A 23,235-nucleotide genomic window follows, 5' to 3' on the forward strand; every position below is an offset into this window, starting at 1 on the left:
GTCTTGGTCTCTGGGACCTCTTCAGGCAAAGGGATGACTGCCATGTGAAGATGGAGGCAGATATTGGAGTTATGCTGCCATAAGTCAAGAAATGCCGGGAGCTACCAGAAGCTGGAAGAAACAAAAATAGAGCCTCCCCAAGAGACTTTGGAAGGAGCATGGCACGGCCAACACCTTAATTTTGGACTTTTAGCCTCCAGAACTGTGAGAGAATACATTTCTGTCATTTTAAGCTACCAGTTTGTGGCACTTTGTTATGGCAACCCCAAGAAATTAATGCAGACACTACATGGAAGAATCTGGAAAAATAAAACAGGCCAGCACATAGATCATGAGATGGGAGATAGTGAGATAGCCAAAATCCTGATGGTGTGTGGTAGCCTGTGATAGACTGTGTTACAATGCAACCTTCACTGATTAATTCCCTAGTTCATTCTGGGTGGAGTACACTTCCTTATTCCACTAATGTCGAGCTTCTCCATGTAGCCTGCTCTGCCAATGGAACGTGGGTGGAAGTGCAGAGTACCAGTTCCCATGGGCGCCTTCACAGGTTTGGCAAGTTCCAACCAGGCCCCTTGGAGCTTCTGCCCTCTATCTTGAGGAAAGTGTGTCCCAGGTAGTAAAAAGTGGTAGAATTCTGGCCATATTTTGAAGGAGAAGCCTGCTGTGTATGCTGGTGAATGGGATGTGGGATGTGAGAAAAAAAGTCAAGGAGAGCAGCTGGCTGGGTGATTTCTGCATTTACTGAAAAAGGAGAATGGTGGGAGAAGCACATTGGGGGCAGGGTGGTGGTGGTGAAGTTCTGTCTTGCACACTTAAATCCGAAATGAGTAGCAGACATCCAATCGGAAAAACAGCAGTTGAGCAGCCATTAAGTATACAAGTGTAGAATTCAGGGGAAAGATCTGATATAGCATCATGAATTTAAGAGATGTCAGTGGTTAGAAGATATCTAAAGCTACTGACTGAATGAAGTCTCTTAATGAGTGAGGGTAAACAGAGAAGAGCTCATGCCTTGTGAACTCTGGGGTCCTGCAACACTGCAGGTTAGCAAATTAGAGTGTGAAGTGAGGTGTAATGGAACTACTGTGGTGTGGGGTCCAAGAAACCAAGGGAAGAAGGGTGCAGAAAAAAAGAAGTGATCTGTTCTGTCAAATGCTACTTCTATTATAGATTGAATTAGCTGAAGACTGAAAAATGAGCAGTGACTTTGGTCATGAGATCACAGGTGATCTTGGCAAGAGCATGTCCCAAGTGAGGAGCTTCTCCCTGAGCTGGCTCCACCACTAGCATGCACTGTTACCATGTCGCCACCAGTCAGATCAAGCCAGAAATCTGGGCATTATATTTGACTTTTCTCTCTCCGTTAATTCCCATATTAAGTTACTCACCAAGTCCTGTCAAGTAGATTTCTTAAATGTCTCTCAGATCTGTCCTTTTCTGTCCATTCCTGTGGTCACTACCCTAGGTTAGGCCACTATCTCATACCTGATTAATGGCAAAAGCCAAAACTAGTTTTCCTACACCAATTTGATTCTCCTTTCATTTTTTTTCCTTGCATGGAACGGAGTATCTTTCTTAAACAGAAATAGGATCATTTGTACTTTCTGGCTTAAAACCTTTCACTGGCTGCCTATTCCCTCATGTTGAAGTTTAAACTCCTTACTATGGTTTACAAGGTCTTTCTTGGTGCAACCCCTTCTTATTTCTAGTTTTGGCTCTATTCCACCCCTCTGGCCCCATCCTCCTACGTTCCAGTCCTATATTCAGTTCTTGCAACTCACTATGCTCTTTGTGGCCTCTGAGGCCTTGACACAGACTCTTCCCTTGGCATGGAACACTGTCTCACTTCCCTCACCTCCCCTTGTCTTCAAGGTCTAGTTCTTACTCATCCTTTAAGTTTCTATTTAAACATAGTTTCAGACAGGTGGTCCTCCTTACCAGACTAGGTTTTGTCTTTATGCTATGAACTGCTATAATACCATGCATGTGTATCCCTGACTGTAACACAAACTGCTCTCTAGAGATTTATTTTCCTCAACATATTGGATACTGCATGAGCAGAGAGATGTGTGGACCCTTCTGCCTCCTTCCTATCTTTATCCCTAGAGCCCATTATAATGGCAGACACTTATTTGACATTAAGAGATAGTTACTATATTTTTGTATTATTGAATTATTTTTGTAAAACATTTTTGGGTTCCAATTTCTCCATATCCTCACCAACACTTTTTATTATTTGTTTTGTGTTTGTTTGTTTTTACTTTGGTCATCCTAGAAGGTAAAAGGGGTTCCCATTATGGTTTTGACCTGCCTTTCCCTAATGACTAATGATGTCCGGCATCTTCTCGTGTGCTTTTGGTTACCACTGCTTTTACTTTTCTTTGAGACACCTTTTGACAGAGATTTTAAATTCGAATGTAGTTTTGATTTTAAAATGGACAGATGAATACACAGAACATCAAAATTTTAAGTGTTAAGACAGATTGTTCAAAGATAAATGGTGTTCAAATATAAATATTCTTCTGTTTATTAAAAGAAGTACAATACTCTCAATAGATTTTAAATTTTCCATGCTGTGAAGTATTCCTGCTTAACACTGCACTCACCATAAAGAGCTCCTCTGCTGGTTTATTTCCATTTAGCTCAATGAGATACTGGGGATTGTGTTCAGCCATTACTTCCTGCAGATAATAGAAAAGAAACTTTATAATACAGGATCACTAGAAAAACTGAATACAAGATCAGAATCTTCATATACTATGCAGAAATATTTAAAGTAAATTGTTTGCCTTATACATGCTATAATGTATGTTATTTTCAATGCTCAAGAGATCTTTTGTAAAAGCTCAAACTAATCTTCTCACCATGAATTTTATTCTCCTGTTTAAAAAAATCTTTTTTCTCTACTTTGATGCCTTAATGTTTTTTCCAATACAAAATGTTTTGGGGCATCTGTCTGCATATGTTCAGAGCTTTGCTATTTGGTTTCTAAACCATGGAAGCATCTGATTAAAATTTAAGTCACAGACTTTCTTCACATAGATACTAGCATCATTTAGAAGATACAACGTATTTTGATCGTTCCAAGATGGCCAAATAGGAACAGTTCCGGTCTACAGCTCCCAGCGTGATCGATGCAGAAGATGGGTGATTTCTGCATTTCCAACTGAGGTACTTGGTTCATCTCATTGGGACTGGTTGGACAGTGGGTGCAGCCCATGGAGGGCAAGCTGAAGCAGGGCAGGGCATCACTTCACCTGGGAAGCACAAGGGGTGGGGGGATTTCCCTTTCCTAGCCAAGGGAAGCTGTTTCCAAGGGTACCTGGAAAATCGGGACACTCCTGCCCTAATACTGCGCTTTTCCAACAGTCTTAGCAAATGGCATACCAGGAGATCATATCCTGTGCCTGGCTCAGAGCGCCCCATGCCCACGGAGACTTGCTCACTGCTAGAGCAGCAGTCCAAGATCCAACTGCGAGGCAGCAGCCAGGCTGGGGGAGGGGCGTCTGCCATTGCTGAGGCTTGACTAGGTAAACAAAGCAGCCAGAAGCTCAAACTGGGTGGAGCCCACCACAGCTCAAGGAGGCCTGCCTGCCTCTGTAGACTCCACCTCTGGGGGCAGGGCATAGCTGAACAAAAGGCAGCAGAAACTTGTGCAGACTTAAACGTCCCTGTCTGACAGCTTTGAAGACAGCAGTGGTTCTCCCAGCACAGAGTTTGAGCTCTGAGAACGGAGAGACTGCCTCCTCAAGTGGGTCTCTGACCCCTGAGTAGCCTAACTTGGAGACACCTCCCAGTAGGGGCACACTGACACGTCATACAGCCAAGAGCCCCTCTGAGACGAAGCTTCCAGAGGAAGGATCAGGCAGCAACATTTGCTGTTCTGCAATATTTGATGTTCTGCAGCGTTTGCTGGTGATACCCAGGCAAACAGGGTATCCATAGAGTGGACCTCCAGCAAACTCCAACAGACCTGCAGCTGAGGGTCCTAACTGTTAGAAGGAAAACTAACAAAAAGAAAAGAGTAGCATCAACATCAACAAAAAGGACATTGACACCAAAACCCCATCTGTAGGTCACCACCATCAAAGACCAAAGGTAGATAAAATCACAAAGATGGGGAGAAACCAGAGCAGAACAGCTGAAAATTCTAAAAACCAGAGCGCCTCTAATCCTCCAAAGGATTGCAGCCCCTCACCAGCAATGGAACAAACCTGGACGGAGAATGACTTTGACAAGTTGACAGAAGTAGGCTTCAGAAGGTCGGTAATAACAAACTTCTCTGAGCTAAAGGAGGATGTTCGAACCCATTGCAAGGAAGGTAAAAAACCTTGAAAAAAGATTAGAGGAATGGCTAACTAGAATAAACAGGGTAGAGAAGACCTTAAATGACATGATGGAGTTGAAAACCATGGCATGAGAACTACGTGATGCATGCACAAGCTTCAGTAGCCGATTCAATCAAGTGGAAGAAAGGGTATCAGTGACTGAAGATCAAATGAATGAAATGAAGTGAGAAGTTTAGGAAAAAAAAAGAGTAAAAAGAAATGAAAGAGCCTCCAAGAAATATGGGACTATGTGAAAAGACCAAATCTAAGTTTGATTGGTGTACCTGAAAGTGACGGGGAGAACGGACCTGAGTTGGAAAACACTCTTCAGGATATTATCCAGGAAAACTTCCCCAACCTAGCAAAGCAGGCCAACATTCAAATTCAGGAAATACAGAGAATGCTACAAAGATACTCCTTGAGAAGAGCAACCCCAAGACACATAATTGTCAGATTCACCAAGGTTAAAATGAAGGAAAAAATGTTAAAGGCAGCCAGAGAGAAAGGTCGGGTTACCCACAAAGAGAAGCCCATCACACTAACAGTGGATCTCTCGGCAGAAACTCTACAAGCCAGAAGAGAGTGGGGGCCAATATTCAACATTCTTAAAGAAAAGAATTTTCAACCCAGAATTTCATATCCAGCCAAACTAAGCTTCATAACTGAAGGAAAAATAAAATCCTTTACAGACAAGCAAATGCTGAGAGATTTCGTCACTACCAGGCCTGCCTTACAAGAGCTCCTGAGGAAACACTAAACATGGAAAGGAACAACCGGTAACAGCGACTGAAGAAACATGCCAAATTGTAAAGACCATCAAGGCTAGGAAGAAACTGCATCAACTAACGAGCAAAATAACCAGCTAATATCGTAATGACAGGATCAAATTCACACATAACAATATTAACTTTAAACGTAAATGGGCTAAATGCTCCAATTAAAAGACACAGACTGGCAAACTGGGTAAAGAGTCAAGACCCATCAGTGTGCTGTATTCAGGAAACCCATCTCACGTGCAGAGACACACACAGGCTCAAAATAAAGGGATGGAGGAAGATCTACCAAGCAAATGGAAAACAAAAAAAGGCAGGGGTTGCAATCCTAGTCTCTGATAAAACAGACTTTAAACCAACAAAGATCAAAAGAGACAAAGAAGGCCATTACATAATGGTAAAGGGATCAATTCAACAAGAAGAGCTAACTATCCTAAATATATATGCACCCAATATGGGAGCACCCAGATTCATAAAGCAAGTCCTTAGTGACTTACAAAGAGACTTAGACTCCCATGCAATAATAATGGGAGACTTTAACACCCCACTGTCAACATTAGACAGATCAACGAGACAGAAAGTTAACAAGGATACTGAGGAATTGAACTCAGCTCTGCACCAAGCGGACCTAATAGACATCTACAGAACTCTCCACCCTAAATCAACAGAATATACATTCTTCTCACCACCACACCACACCTACTCCAAAATTGACCACATAGTTGGAAGTAAAGCACTCCTCAGCAAATGTAAAAGAACAGAAATTATAACTGTCTCTCAGACCACAGTGCAATCAAATTAGAACTCAGGATTAAGAAACTCACTCAAAACTGCTCAACTACATGGAAACTGAACAACCTGCTCCTGAATGACTACTGGGTAAATAATGAAATGAAGGCAGAAATAAAGATGTTCTTTGAAACCAACAAGAACAAAGACACGACATACCAGAATCTCTGGCACACATTCAAAGCAGTGTGTAGAGGGAAATTTATAGCACTACATGCCCCCAAGAGAAAGCAGGAAAGATCTAAAATTGACACCCTAACATCACAATGAAAAGAACTAGAGAAGCAAGAGCAAACACATTCAAAAGCTAGCAGAAGGCAAGAAATAACTAAGATCAGAGCAGAACTGAAGGAAATAGAGACACAAAACATCCTTCAAAAAATCAATGAATCCAGGAGCTGGTTTTTTGAAACGATCAACAAAATTGATAGACCGCTAGCAAGACTAATAAAGAAGAAAAGAGAAAAGAATCAAATAGACACAATAAAAAATGATAAAGGGGATATCACCACCAATCCCACAGAAATAGAAACAACCATAAGAGAATACCATAAACACCTCTACACAAATAAACTAGAAAATCTAGAAGAAATGGATAAATTCCTCGACACATACACCCTTCCAAGACTAAACCAGGAAGAAGGTGAATATCTGAATAGACCAATAACAGGTTCTGAAATTGAGGCAATAATTAATAGCTTACCAACCAAAAAAAGTCCAGGACCAGATGGATTCACAGCCGAATTCTACCAGAGGTACAAAGAGGAGCTGGTACCATTCCTTCTGAAATTATTCCAATCAATAGAAAAAGAGGGAATCCTCCCTAATTCATTTTATGAGGCCAGCATCATCCTGATACCAAAGCCTGGCAAAAAAAAGAGAATTTTAGACCAATATCCTTGGTGAACATTGATGTAAAAATCCTCAATAAAATACTGGCAAACTGAATCCAGCAGCACATCAAAAAGTTTATCCACCATGATCAAGTGGGCTTCATTCCTGGGATGCAAGGCTGGTTCAACATACACAAATCAATAAATGTAATTCAACATATAAACAGAAACAAAGACAAAAACCCACATGATTATCTCAATAGATGCAGAAAAGGCCTTTGACAAAATTCAACAACTCTTCATGCTAAAATCTCTCAATAAATTAGGTATTGATGCGATGTATCTCAAAATAATGAGAGCTATCTATGACAAACCCACAGCAAATATCATACTGAATGGACAAAAACTGGAAGCATTCCCTTTGAAAACTGGCATTCCCTTTGAAAACTGAAGACAGGGATGCCCTCTCTCACCACTCCTATTCAACATAGTGTTGGAAGTTCTGGCCAGGGAAATCAGGCAGGAGAAGGAAATAAAGGGTATTCAATTAGGAAAAGAAGAAGTCAAATTGACCCTGTTTGCAGATGACATGATTGTATACCTAGAAAACCCCATCGTCTCAGCCCAAAATCTCCTTAAGCTGATAAGCAACTTCAGCAAAGTCTCAGGATACAAAATCAATGTGCAAAAATCACAAGCATTCTTATACACCAATAACAGACAAACAGCCAAATCATGAGTGAACTCCCATTCACAATTGCTTTGAACAGAATAAAATACCTAGGAATCCAACTTATAAGGGATGTGAAGGACCTCTTCAAGGAGAACTACAAACCACTTCTCAAGGAAATAAAAGAGGATACAAACAAATGGAAGAACATTCCATGCTCATGGATAGGAAGAATCAATATCGTGAAAATGGCCATACTGCCCAAGGTAATTTATAGATTCAATGCCATCCCCATCAAGCTACCAATGACTTTCTTCACAGAATTGGAAAAAACTACTTTAAAGTTCATATGGAACCAAAAAAGAGCCCACATTGCCAAGACAATCCTAAGCCAAAAGAACAAAGCTGGAGGCATCACCCTACATGACTTCAAACTATACTACAAGGCTACAGTAACCAAAACAGCATGGTACTGGTACCCAAACAGAGATATAGACCAGTGGAACAGAACAGAGCCCTCAGAAATAATACCACACATCTACAACTATCTGATCTTTGACAAATCTGACAAAAACAAGAAATGGGGAAAGGATTCCCTATTCAACAAATGGTGCTGGGAAAACTGGCTAGCCATATGTAGAAAGCTGAAACTGGATCCCTTCCTTACACCTTATACAAAAATCAATTCAAGATGGATTAAAGACTTAAATGTTAGACCTAAAACCATAAAAACCCTAGAAGAAAACCTAGGCAATACCATTCAGGACAGAGGCATGGGCAAGGACTTCATGTCTAAAACACCAAAAGCAATGGCAACAAAAGCCAAAATTGACAAATGGGATCTAATTAAACTCAAGAGCTTCTGCCCAGCAAAAGAAACTACCATCAGAGTGAAAAGGCAACCTACAGAATGGGAGAAAATTTTCGCAACCTACTCATCTGACAAAGGGCTAATATCCAGAATCTACAATGAACTCCAACAAATTTACAAGAAAAAAACAACCCCATCAAAAAGTGGGCAAAGGATATGAACAGACACTTCTCAAAAGAAGACATTTATGCAGCCAAAAGACACATGAAAAAATGCTCATCGTCACTGGTCATCAGAGAAATGCAAATCAAAACCACAATGAGATACCATCTCACACCAGTTAGAATGGTGATCATTAAAAAGTCAGGAAACAACAGGTGCTGGAGAGGATGTGGAGAAATAGGAACACTTTTACACTGTTGGTGGGACTGCAAACTAGTTCAACCATTGTGGAAGTCAGTGTTGCGATTCCTCAGGGATCTAGAACTAGAAATACCATTTGACCCAGCCATCCCATTACTGGGTATATACCCAAAGGATTATAAATCATGCTGCTATAAAGACACATGCACACGTATGTTTATAGCAGCACTATTCATAATAGCAAAGATTGGAACCAACCCAAATGTCCAACAACGATAGACTGGATTAAGAAAATGTGGTGCATATACACCATGGAATGCTATGCAGCCATAAAAAATGATGAGTTCATGTCCTTTGTAGGGACATGAATGAAACTGGAAACCATCATTCTCAGCAAACTATCACAAAGACAAAAAAGCAAACACTGCATGTTCTCACTCATAGGTGGGAATTGAACAACGACAACACATGGACACAAGAAGGGGAACATCACACACCGGGGACTGTTGTGGGGTAGGGGGAGTGGGGAGGGATAGCATTAGGAGATATACCTAATGCTAAGTGACGAGTTAATGGGTGCAGCACACCAACATGGCACATGTATACATATGTAACAAACCTGCACGTTGTGCACATGTACCCTAAAACTTAAAGTATAATAATAATAAAATTAAAAGAAAAAAAAAGAAACTCACTAAAAGCCGCAGAACTACATGGAAATTGAACAACCTGCTTCTGAATGACTACTGGGTACATAACGAAATGAAGGCAGAAATAAAGATGTTCTTTGAAACCAATGAGAACAAAGACACAACATACCAGAATCTGTGGGACATGTTCAAAGCAGTGTGTAGAGGGAAATTTATAGCACTAAATGCCCACAAGAGAAAGGAGGAACGATCTAAAATCGACACCCTAACATCACAATGAAAAGAACTAGAGAAGCAAGAGCAAACAAATTCAAAAGCTAGCAGAAGGCAAGAAATAACTAAGACCAGATCAGAACTGAAGGAGATAGAGACACAAAAAAACTCTTCAAAAAAATCAATGAATCCAGAAGCTGGTTTTGTGAAAAGATCAACAAAATTGATAGGTCACTAACAAGACTAATAAAGAAGAAAAGAGAGAAGAATCAAATAGACGTAATAAAAAATGATAAATAGGGAATCCTTTCCCCATTTCTTGTTTTTGTCAGGTTTGTCAAAGATTAGATACTTGTAGATACGTGGCATTATTTCTGACGGCTCTGTTCTGTTCCATTGATCTATATCTCTGTTTTGGTACCAGTACCATGCTGTTTTGCTTACTGTAGCCTTGTAGTATAGTTTGAAGTCAGGTAGTGTGATGCCTCCAGCTTTGTTCTTTTGGCTTAGGATTGACTTGGCGATGCGGGCTCTTTTTTGGTTCCATATGAACTTTAAAGTAGTTTTTTCCAATTCTGTGAAGAAAGTCATCGGTAGCTTGATGGGGATGGCATTGAATCTGTAAATTACCTTGGGAAGGATGGCCATTTTCATGATATTGATTCTTCCTACCCGTGAGCATGGAATGTTCTTCCATTTGTTTGTATCCTCTTTTATTTCCTTGAGCAGTGGTTTGTAGTTCTCCTTGAAGAGGTCTTTCACATCCCTTGTAAGTTGGATTCCTAGGTATTTTATTCTCTTTGAAGCAATTGTGAATGGGAGTTCACTCATGATTTGGCTCTCTGTTTGTCTGTTATTGATGTATAAGAATGCTTGTGATTTTTGCACATTGATTTTGTATCCTGAGACTTTGCTGAAGTTGCTTATCAGCTTAAGGAGATTTTGGGCTGAGACAATGGGGTTTTCTAGATATACTATCATGTCAGCTGCAAACAGGGACAATTTGACTTCCTATTTAATAAATGGTGCTGGGAAAACTGGCTAGCCATATGTAGAAAGCTGAAACTGGATCCCTTCCTTACACCTTATACAAAAATCAATTCAAGATGGATTAAAGACTTAAATGTTAGACCTAAAACCATAAAAACTCTAGAAGAAAACCTAGGCATTACCATTCAGGACATAGGCATGGGCAAGGACTTCATGTCTAAAACACCAAAAGCAATAGCAACAAAAGCCAAAATTGACAAATGGGATCTAATTAAACTCAAGAGCTTCTGCACAGCAAAAGAAACTACCATCAGAGTGAACAGGCAACCTACAAAATGGGAGAAAATTTTCGCAACCTACTCATCTGACAAAGGGCTAATATCCAGAATCTACAATGAACTCCAACAAATTTACAAGAAAAAAACAAACAACCCCATCAAAAAGTGGGCGAAGGACATGAACAGACACTTCTCAAAAGAAGACATTTATGCAGCCAAAAAACACATGAAAAAATGCTCACCATCACTGGCCATCAGAGAAATGCAAATCAAAACCACAATGAGATACCATCTCACACCAGTTAGAATGGCAATCATTAAAAAGTCAGGAAACAACAGGTGCTGGAGAGGATGTGGAGAAATAGGAACACTTTTACACTGTTGGTGGGACTGTAAACTAGTTCAACCCTTGTGGAAGTCAGTGTGGCGATTCCTCAGGGATCTAGAACTAGAAATTCCATTTGACCCAGCCATCCCATTACTGGGTATATACCCAAAGGACTATAAATCATGCTGCTATAAAGACACATGCACACGTATGTTTATTGCGGCATTATTCACAATAGCAAAGACTTGGAACCAACCCAAATGTCCAACAATGATAGACTGGATTAAGAAAATGTGGCACATATACACCATGGAATACTATGCAGCCATCAAAAATGATGAGTTCATGTCCTTTGTAGGGACATGGATGAAATTGGAAATCATCATTCTCAGTAAACTATCGCAAGAACAAAAAACCAAACACCGCATATTCTCACTCATAGGTGGGAATTGAACAATGAGAACACATGGACACAGGAAGGGGAACATCACACTTCGGGGACTGTTGTGGGGTCGGGGGAGCGGGGAGGGATAGCATTGGGAGATATACCTAATGCTAGATGACGAGTTGGTGGGTGCAGCGCACCAGCATGGCACATGTATACATATGTAACTTACCTGCACATTGCACACATGTACCATAAAACCTAAAGTATAATAATAATAATAATAATAATAATAAAAGAAAAAAATGATAAAGGGGATATCACCACTGATCCCACAGAAATGCAAACTACCATCAGAGAATACTATAAATACTAGAAAATTTAGAAGAAATGGATAAATTCCTGGACATATACACCTTCCCAAGACTAAACCAGGAAGAAGCTGAATTCCTGAATAGACCAATAACAGGCTCTGAAATTGAGGCAATAATTAATAGCCTACCAACCAAAAGAAGTCCAGGACCAGAAGGATTCACAGCTGAATTCTACCAGAGGTACAAAGAGGAGCTGGTACCATTCCTTCTGAAATTATTCCAATCAATAGAAAAAGAGGGAATCCTCCCTAACTCATTTTATGAGGCCAGCCTCCTCCTGATACCAAAGCCTGTCAGAGACACAACAAAAAAAGAGAATTTTAGATCAATATCCCTGATGAACATCGATGCAAAAATCCTCAATAAAATACTGGCAAACTGAATCCAACAGCACATCAAAAAGCTTATCCACCATGATCAAGTTGGCTTCATCCCTGGGATGCAAGGCTGGTCCAACATACGCAAATCAATAAATGTAATCCGTCATATAAACAGAACCAAAGACAAAAACCACATGATTATCTCAATAGATGCAGAAAAGGCCTCGAAAAAATTCAACAGCCCTTCATGCTAAAAACTCTCAATAAACTAGGTATTGATGGGATGCATCTCAAAATAATAAGAGCTATTTATGACAAACCCACAGCTCAGGAGTTCGAGATCATAATGGAGCTTACTTTTCCACTTAACATTATAACTAACCTTCCCCTATACTTTTTGTAAGATCACTGTCAATGTAACATTTTAATGGTTTTATAAGATTATATACTGTGGATATAGCATAATTTATTCAATATTCTTCTGCTGTTTGACATTTATGTATGTTACAATACTTTATTAGTTATTTTCAAGCATTTCTTTTTATGAAAGTTTTAAAAATTACTTTCTTCTTTAATAATTACAAAAATAACTTGTACTAACTGCAACCAGTGAAGGAATGCAAAAAAGTACGTAGAAACAGTTAACACGACTTCTCCCTACTCCTCCATGTTGCCCGCACAACCCAGTGGGTCTCTTTATACAACCATTCACCTCATTGATATAAATACATGCACACATATAAATGTTCAGTAACACAGAATATGCATCCTTTGGTATATCCTGATATATTGGATATATGGGCCAGATTTGTAAAAGTAGGTGTTTTTTTCTGTTTTTGAGATGGAGTTTCACTGTCACCCAGGCTGGACTGCATGGCATTATCTTGGCTCACTGCAACCTCCACCCACTGGGTTCAAGTGAGTCTCCTGCCTCAGCCTCCTGAGTAGCTGGGATTGTAGGCACCTGCCACCATGCCTGGCTGATTTTTGTATTTTTAGTAGAGAGGCGGTTTCACCATGTTGGCCAGGCTGGTCTCGAACTCCTGACTTCAGGTGATCCACCCGTCTCCGCCTCCCAAAGTACTGGGATTACAGGCATTAGCCAACACGCCTGGCAAAAGTAGGTTTTAATATTAATACAGGTAGGTATAGCCAGTTGGTTTTCCAAAGGTGGTGGCAATTCAAAGCCCTAACCTGCAATGTATGACAAGGTTCATTTCTTCTTGCCACCACTGGCTATCTTAGCTTTCAAATTTCTGCCAAACTGAGTTAAAAAATGGAATCAGTTTATTTTACTTTTTATTCCTGTGGTGAGGTTCAGCATTCAGATATGCATCTCTGTAAACTGCCTTATCATAGCCTCTATGCATTTTTCTTTTGGATTGTTTCCTTTCTCTGACATTCACAGAAAGTTTTTAACCCTTATCTGGCATGTGGATTGCAAACATTTTACCTTTCTATGATTTATCTTTTGAATGTATTTATGGCGTCTTCAGCAAGATAAAATATTTTTATAATCAAATATATATTTTCATTACTTGTAGATTTCCTTTCCTGTTTAGATTTTTTTTTTTCTCTCTCTCTCTCTTTTTTGTAGAGACAGGGTTTCACCATGTTTTTTGCCATGTGGCCCAGGCTGGTCTTGAACTCTTGGGCTCAAGTGATCTGCCCACCTTGGCCTCTCAAAGTGTTGGGATTACAGGCATGAGCCAGCACACCTGGCCTAAATTAGATTTTCTTTATCTCAAGATTAATATTCTTCTAAATTTTCTTCTACTATTTGTTTTTATTTTTAATATAAAATCCAATATCTACTGGATTTTATTTGTGTACATCAACAATGTTGAACTCTGAGCCCTGTGTTCCTGGAAAGCAGGGATGGCTGAGAAATAAGACCCACCTCCATCCTTCCTCAAGGACTCAGATAAAGTCTGTCTCCATCTTTTCTCATGACTCAAGGATGGCTCCCTTATTTACCTGCTTCCATAAAACCCAGCTCTCTTCCATTTCTTTCAGAAGGTCCTTATTAATGAACATTCTCCTTATTGCAAGTTTGAACAAAGTCATCTCTTTATCCAGTGTATTTTGTTTTTCACAATATTGTGTGAGGTTAGATTCTACGTGTTTTCCTCTAGACCGACAACAGATATTATCAGCATTATTCACTTACCAATAAATAATCATGTTTTGAACAAGGCTTCACATCACATTGTTTTACATATAATATATATATATATTTTTTTCTTTTTTGAGACAGAGTCTTGCTCGGTCATCCAGGTTGGAGGCACAATCTCAGCTCACCGCAACCTCTGTCTCCTGGGTTCAAGTGATTCTCCTGCCTCAGCCTCCCAAGTAGCTGGGATTACAGGTGTGCACCACCATGCCCGGCTGTTTTTTGGATTTTAGTAGAGATGGGGTTTCACCATGTTGCCCAGGCTGGTCTCGAACTCCTGAGCTCAGGCAATCCACCCTCCTTGGCCTCCCAAAGAGCTAGGATCACAGGCATGAGCCACCACGCCCGGCCTGTTCTTTATTTTTTTTACCATTTCCTTAAGCTAGATTCAATCTTAAGAGTGAACTACTAAGTTGGAGAGTATCAACACTCTTAAGGAAATGGATACCTGCACCAGGAGTTGAGTTGGGATTCAGACAGGCCAAAATGGGAACATGGTGTTGGCTTAGCCCTGAAGCAGTTTGCAGAACGTATACCAGAAAGTGATGCAGCTCAATTTGCTCCTGCTTGCTTTCCTTGTATCTCTTGGAGACACACTGAACTTTAGTGGTCTTGGTCTAAAAGTGAAGTAACATCTCAGCCAGGTCAGAGGAGACTAGAATTGTAGGGTCTTACCCTTTATGGCTCTCCTCCCTCAATATATAAGGCAATTGCTTGGCTATTCAGTGAGTGTCATCTAGGCCTAAAGTCTAGGTTCTTGGCTTTGAAATTCTGCTTTGTTGCACTAGGGCTATGAATTCTTATCTATATTTTGCTGCAGGGCCTAGAAGTTTTCTACTTCTGGGTGTTTTTGTGGACAACCTTTCAAAGGATGGCCATACAAATTCATATTTGGGGTATAAGAGTTCTTTACCATATCCTTGCTAGCATTAGGAATTCTTACTACCTGTTCATCTTTTAAATTTTGATCACGGAAATGATATTTCATTACTTAGATTAGCATTTCTTTATTATCAGTGAAGCTGAACGTTTTTTCTACAGGCTTATCATTCTTCATTTTTGTTAACTGCTCATATTTGTTGTCCATTTATCTCAAGACAGAGTGAACTTACACGTTTTTAAAAAATCATTTCTATGACCTTTTAATATATCAAAGCTTTAAATCTTTCATCATAGTTAACGTGAATATTTTTCCAGTTTATTGTCTTTTAGTTTGAGTGTGGTTTTATCTATTTAATTTCTGGAAGTTGTACATTTAATGAAATTGAAGCTATCATTCTTTTTCCTTTGTATCTTGTCATTTGTGCTGATGAACATTTTTAAGTATTTACTGCTTGCCAGACTTTGGGCACTGCACTGCCCAAATGTGAGGAAGTATAACCTGGTGCTTGTTCTTAAAAAGATAACCTCTGCATTTCCCCCCCATAAATACAATTTTCTAATTTTTGAATCTGATTCTAATTTGGCTTTATTTCATACCCACTGCCGGCCACTTAAGGAGTAGTCAAGATACTTTTATTGAAGGAAGAAAGGATGTTATTGATAGTCATGTACTTCATGCTTCAGAAGCTACGTTTATAAGCCAGTGACAGGAGAGGTGGGGAGGAATAGAAGTCATACATATGAAAGCAATTAAGTGTGGTTCTCATTTTGGAGGATGGATGATGAGAATGAAAATGATCCACTCATTTATCTTTAAAATAATATAAACATTGTGAGACAGCATGAAACACATTCTTTAGTTTCTCTATCATATGGGAACAGGCAATTGGAGGACTGTTTTATTTGTCTTCACAGTTCTGTTGCTTAGCATAGAGTCTGGCTAAATGCGTAAGTTCAATAAATATTTGTTGACTGAATCTCCAATACAAATGATTACATTTGGTAGAGTCTTACCTGGACTTTTCACCATATAAAATATGCTTTTCACATACTTGTAATCTCAGTCATTATACTTTTAAAATACTAATTATTTTAATTAAAACCTTCCTATTACATTATATAATGGTCTTACCATGTTTACGTATAATGGGATAACCATAGACCAATCAGTGTAACAAATTCTTTAGATTGCAATTTAACTAAATGAACAATTCCTTTTAAACAAAAAGTGTACCTTAAATGTATATTTGTTTTGATAAAGCTATAACTTACAGACTGAAAGCGCTTTTATAACATAGTCTTTTAACATGAATTTCCCAACTCCCATCCATAAAGGAATTTCCTCACTGGCTTTTGAAAAATGCAGTTCATTTGTCACTTTGCAGTAACAGAGTTGCTTTTTAAGAGTGAAATAATATTGTTCTGGGAAACAGTCTTTGGGATGGAGGCCTTTTTCTGACAGCTTTCTACAAAGCTCAAGGGGAGAATCAGACAGATAATAATACATGGGGATGAAGACATGTGAAAGCTATTTAACCAGTGATGAAACACAAATATCAATATTCATTTTCAGCGATATATTTTGTTCTTACTTCTAAAGTTTGGAGAATTGTTTCCTTATAAAGCTTAACAATGTTTTCAACATTTTCCAAATAATCTTCAGGCCTCTGAACCAGATGATGAAGAATTTCAGCCACCATCTGCATTTCGGCAATAAATGCCTAAATGGAAAAGAAGAGATTTCAAATATCTTTAGGTAAATGACTATTCAGTTTACAAGCCACATTCCCCACTCCTTACACCTAGACATCACTTTGGGGTGAGAAGCAGGGGGAGGGGACGATTAGAGATTAAGGATTTTTATTTAAGAGAATGGAAGACTCCTAAGGGGTCTTCATCAGATGGAATAAAGCTTTAAATTGACCTGGATATTTACTCATTTCTGTTTGTTCCCCAATAAGTAGGGACGAGTAGGGGAAGAACATCAGATTTTCAGAGACAAAATAGAGAAGTTAGATTTTCTGTGAACACCTGAGCTTGTAGTTCATCCTTTCAAGTATTTATTGAGTGTCTTCTATGCATCAGGCACTGTTCTAAGGATTTGGGATAGAACAGTGAACAAAACCAACTAACATCCTGGGCTCATAGCACTCACACACATTGCAGTTGAGGAAGGCAGCATAAACAAGTACACAAATAAATATATAACATATTAGGTGGTGGTAAGTACTAAGAAGAAAAATAAAGCAGGGTAGCATGTATGAAGAGTGGTGGGAGAAGATCTGTTTACATCAAGTGGTCATGAAAGGGTTATCTAGAGAAATGGAATTGGAGTTGAAATCTGAAGGAAATGAGAAAGAGAGAACTACCACACAAGTTTCTTTCTTTTTTTTTATTATACTTTAAGTTCTAGGGTACGTGTGTGCAACGTGCAGGTTTGTTACATATGTATACATGTGCCATGTTGGTGTGCTGCACCCATTAACTCGTCATTTACATTAGGTATATCTCCTAATGCTATCCCTCCCCCCTCGTCCCACCCCCTGACAGGCCCCGGTGTGTGATGTTCCCCTTCCTGTGTCCAAGTGTTCTCATTGTTCAATTCCCACCTATGAGTGAGAACATGTGCCACACAAGTTTCTAGAGAAAGAACATTTTAAAGTAGAGGGAACAACGTGTGTAAAAGTTCTCATCCCAGAGCCTGGCACAGGATAAGTGTTCCATATCATATTTATGATGCTAATTATTCATTCTTTCCCATTTTTATCAATGTACACACATACATATTTTACTTGAGCCATATTCTCTATATAAGCCATTTTATAACCTGTTTTAAGTATTATTTTAATAGTCAAATAATATATTAATTTCCTTGAATGTACAATTATTTAATTACTCTATAGTTGGACAACAATGTTTCAGGCTTTTCACAATTACAAATAATGTTGCAATAAGTAGCTTCACAGATAAATCTTTACATGGCTAATATTTTCTCTTAGAATAGTTCCTACAAGTAGAATTACTGGAGCAAGGTTATACATTTCAAAGTAGCTCAATACATGTCTTTTCCAAAAGAAGCTACCATTCTTCTCTCCCTAGTAGAGGGCTTTGCTAGCACACTGGCATTCATTCATTCAGCCATTACACATCTTCGTATTAAGTACCCACTATCAGGCACTGGAGACAGTCCCTGCTGCATAGAGTTTTCATTCAGTGGGGCAGACAGATAATAAGCAAGTAAAAAAAGTAACATAATTTCAGAAAGTGATAAGTGCTATTAGGAAAATAAAACAGAGCAAAGGGTTAGACTTAGGCTATCCAGCACGGAAGTTATCAGCCACATCTCCCCATTGCGCACTTGAAATGTGGCAAGTGCGATTGGAATGTGCTGTAAATGTAAAATACATACCAGATTTCAAAAACTTAGATGAAAATAGAACATGTAATTCTCAGAATGTTTATGTTGATTATAAGTTGAAATAAAATTTTTTGATATATTTAATTAAATATATTATTCAAATGACTTTCACTTGTTTATGTTGATTATAAGTTGAAATAAAATTTTTGGATATATTCAATTAAATAAAATACATTATTCAAATGACTTTTACTTGTTTCTTTTTGCTTTTAAAAAGCATGAAGCTTAAATTTAAAAAAAAAAGTCATTCTTTACAAATTACCCAGTTTCAGGTATTCTGCTGTACGTAACAGAAAATAGACTAAGAAATGCTCTAACTTCTTATTCTACCTTGCCTAGTGCTTGACACATAGTAGGTGACCAATAACTCCATCTTTATGAAATGAAGCACACTAGGTGTCAGAACATCAGAAATGTAGAGACATGTCTATGCTGACAGGAAGGCTAAACTTGACCTCAAGATTATGATCTCATAATCCTTGAAAACATGAAAGATTTTTGCTTATTTCCTCCAAACTCAATAAAAATGTAAAGAAAATGTATAGCATCTACTATTTCCTATTACCTATACCATCATTTACCTTAATTATAGCAATTTTTAAAAGTGTAGTGTATGGTAGTCACCTATTGAGATATTACCTCTTCTTCTTCTTGCTCTTCTTCCTCTTCTTCCTCTTCTCCTTTTCCGTCCTTTTGGGCTTCTTTCTTCTTTTTCCTATGGTTCTCAATGACTTCAGGATCCCACTGGTCTCTACTGTATATGTATCCTGTATTATTGTGCTGTCTTTGCCCAGAAATTCTCTGGCACAAATCATAGTCAGGACACTAAGAAACAACATTATTAAATCACTTAAAACATTTTGAATATGCTTTTAATTCCCTGTGTATTTATTGAATATATTGTACAGTACATAAACCAAAAAATTCCTTGAAAACCTGAGCAAATGCAATATTGTGACTGGCATTTTGCATCAGGTTTCATTACATGCCAAGAGAGGCTCAGACACTAATTTTATGCTATATGTTTTTATTTGTCCAAAATTAATATAGGTGAAAAAGTATTACAAGTCTTAAGATGAGAAAAGAGGATTGGAAAAGTAGAAAAAGTAGAGAAATGGAATAGAAAATCAGTTAACTCTGCAAATGTACACAGAATTCCATGATTAGCTTGAAAAGTTTAAGAATGGAGCAAAATGGGGGGAATAGCCACATATTTCCAATAAAACATATTGTTTATTTGTAATATTTACTATCACTTACAGCTTTATGGGTGAGGTATTTTATACAATGCCAGTCATAAATGGGACCTGAAAGATCATCTATTCTAGTATAACATTTATATTTTGTAAATGAGAAAACTGAAACCATGTAGTAAAAAAGCCAAAACCAAAGTCTACAAGTAAGTTTCTTGTTTCAAAGTGCTTTCACATGTGTGATTTTACTGAATTCTCAACTAACCCTGTAAGATAAGCAATCCAAATTATGATTAAAGCCATCCTTCAGGTCAGAGAAGTACAGCTATGGCAGACTAAGAGACCAATCTCAGGTCACAATGTCACATGGAGGAATTGCAACTTGGAACCAAGCCTTCTGATTGTAGTCCATGGTCTATGGTGCATTATTAATGATGATGGTTTGAGGCTGTAAATTGTGCTCTGAATGTTTTTCAGGATAAAAAAAAACTGTATGGTTTTCTGAGGCAGTGATTCTGATATACGAGCATGTAACTCTATCTGGGGAGCTTGTTAAATCAATTGCAGCTCCTCTTGTCATTTATTAAGTTTGGAGTGAGGCTTAGATTCTTCAACAAGCATCCTCAGTGATTCTGATACTGGCAGTTCATGTACCACACATTGAGAAACAAAGGAAGCCAGGAATGTTGGAACCTTCATTGCTCATTTTCTGATTTCTTCATGCCATCTCTAGGTGGAGATGGGATGGGTAATTGTTGAGGTAAGACTTTTGTTAGGCTTCCTAATTTTTCACAAAAAGAATTTCAACCTGCTCAGGTAATTTTTTAAAACATCTGTTTTACAACCCAGGATACCCACCTTCTGGGACCTTGACAAGGACTATCTCCTTCAGCTGTCTCCCGTTCTCATTTGCAGTAAGTGACTAATGAAAGTGTTAGTCTGAAGGATATGACTCAGAGCAGAAGTGCTCAGTGTCACCTAGAGGGCTTTGCAACACCAATAGCTGGGCTCCACCTGACAGATTCTGGTTCTTAGTTCTGGGGTAGGGCCTGAGAATTTGCATTTCTACCACGCTTCTGGGTGCTGTTGGCTCTGGGACCACTCTCTGATAACTACTGCTCTAGTAGATTGCTAGCCTTTAACCAGGTTTTTGGTAGCACAGAATCCTTTAGAATATGATGAAAGCCATAGATTTTTGCATCAGAAAAATTCACATATGCATAAAGTTTTATGTATAATTTCAAGAGGTTCATGAATGCTTAGGGATTTATGGATCTTGGGCTAACAGCTTCTGCTCTAGAAATTCCAGGCTTATTCCCCAATAAGGACAAACTATCCAAAAAATGTGTGTTGCACTGAATTCTGTCTCACACTAAGCCCTCTGATGATACTCTGGTTACCCTGTAGAAACTGCCATAGGACACTTCATAATCACACTTATAACATGAATGGGGTTAAGGACTTTATTCACTACATTAAGCAGTCTCTTATATTAAGACCCATCTAAGGTATTTCTCTCATTCTCAATGGCAGTCTTGTTTTGCCTGAGGAATGGCTTGTCTTCTCATGGACAATGTGAATTTTATAACTGGTCACATTTCCCCTTTTACTTTAGTTCATCAAACCTAGAACCAAATTTATGACCCAAACTTAGTAAGCATTTGGGGTCTTCTGGCCTGTACATCTGTGTGCGCTCTCTCAATTAGATCTTAATTTTCTATTGAATCTGTCTTTTCCTCGGCTTAGTTTTTATATGTGGTTTCAGTTGAACGAGATCTCTCTGTTATGTCCACATTCACATGTGTGACATTCTCAAGTTCACTCACAATTGTGATTGACCCCTGGCCATGAGTGGTGGCTGGGGCTGCAGATTACACCACACTCAGCACTGCAAGGCCACCTCTCTCTCACAGCTGACCCTGACACTCCACTGGGTCCCAGCATCTGAGCTGAAAACCATCAAGTTTATTTGAGCTGTCATAAACCCTGGCCGAGTATGGATACAAAAGCTTATCATTCATTTTGACATAAACAAGAAGACACCACCTTACTAAATTCTTATCACAACCCCATGAGGCAGCTATGGTCATTTTTGTAAAAAGGAAATCAAGACTTCTAGATGTGATTTACCAAATTATAATAATAAAAGAGAGAATTAGGAACAAGACCCAACCTTAACTCGTAATTAATGTAGTAGTGTTCTTTAACATTCATACATTCATGTCATGTGTTTATTCTTTCATTTTATTAGTAAACTTACTAGGTGCCACTAGGTACCACGTAATATACTGGTTGATGTTTATATGAGCAAGACATGGTTCCTACCTTCAAGTAAGACAGAGTCTAGGAGGAAAATGGATAATTATAATATAGTAAGGTAAGTAACATGATAGGGAGTGGAGAGCACCACGAATGGTCATCAGAGAAGGATTTAACTCTCTTATGATAAGTAAGGTGTGGAAGGGAGAGAAAGAAAGAGAGGTGGTGGAGCAGGGTAGTTGTCAGGGAAAGTTCTAAAGAGATGATGTCTTAACTGACTTTCAAAGGATGGCTATGATGAAGCCTGGTGAAGAGGCAAGAAGGTATCTCATGTGGATGGAGTTGTAGGAGCAAGAGCACAGAACTATGAGAAAGTATGACCCAGTTCCTGTGATTGATGCATAAGTTACTATCTCCATAACTACTTAAAAATGTTTAAAGCAATCCTTGAATTTAACTACTATCAAAAAGAATGGTTTACTCTACTAGCAAAACAATTAATATCCTTACCTTTATATTGATTATAACATCAGGTTTCAAATTTAAGTTTTTAATTAATTCTATTTGCTGTAAGGTAGTCATGGCATCCTGTGAAAGTGATGGTATTTCAGTGATAATATAACCTGTAAAGTAAAATATAATTTTAAACCTTTTATAAAATTATCAACATATAAGGGCATGGATTTATTATATTATATATATATATTTACTATATTATTACTTTATACTCATCTATCATAAAGTCATCTGTCAAAAATTTTAAATTAACACTTAAGGTTATTGCCACATGAAGTGTAACTATGAATAATGTTTTTCTGATGATAAAGAAATCACTGGGCTAGAAGACATTTTTGAAAACTCCAAGTCAATTTATTTTAGACAGATGAGGTGCCTAGAGAAGGAAATTTCATGCTAGTAATTATCTTAACTCATGTTAGGAAAGTTTACTCATATGAATGGTAAAGGTATATTATAGGGGTTGCATGCCATATTTATTTTTTTCTCATATTAATATTTCATAATATAGTAGAACACGTGTGTATAATGTTTTTATAAGTTATGAGAGTAATAAAACACCCATGGACACACTATAATTTTCTGTTTTTTAAACAGCCAATATGATCTTGGTTTAGTGGTTATTGGCTTGTATCCCCACCCAGAAATCTCAATCTTCTCACTGAAATTCACCCTGTTTACCATCA

The 23,235-nt window shown here is 38.3% G+C and overlaps 1 protein-coding gene across 4 annotated transcripts in view; it reads right to left on the bottom strand.

Moving 5' to 3' along the window:
• The window catches only part of AK9 (adenylate kinase 9), a 200,379-nt gene that overhangs the window by 149,180 nt on the left and 27,964 nt on the right, over nucleotides 1-23,235 (bottom strand). For all 4 annotated transcript variants that reach the window (XR_008503000.2, XM_054490051.2, XM_054490050.2 and 1 more), the window contains 4 exons: nucleotides 22,544-22,656; nucleotides 19,221-19,406; nucleotides 16,756-16,884; nucleotides 2,610-2,684 (listed from right to left, as the gene is read on the bottom strand). Coding sequence is in view for 3 of the 4 variants with exons in the window: in XM_054490051.2 (XP_054346026.1) it covers nucleotides 2,610-2,684; nucleotides 16,756-16,884; nucleotides 19,221-19,406; nucleotides 22,544-22,656 (503 nt within the window). In the remaining variant the exon portion in view is untranslated. The remainder of the gene's footprint in view (nucleotides 1-2,609; nucleotides 2,685-16,755; nucleotides 16,885-19,220; nucleotides 19,407-22,543; nucleotides 22,657-23,235) is intronic.

Source organism: Pongo pygmaeus, chromosome 5, assembly GCF_028885625.2.
Source record: "Pongo pygmaeus isolate AG05252 chromosome 5, NHGRI_mPonPyg2-v2.0_pri, whole genome shotgun sequence".
NCBI classification, from domain to species: Eukaryota; Metazoa; Chordata; class Mammalia; order Primates; family Hominidae; genus Pongo; species Pongo pygmaeus.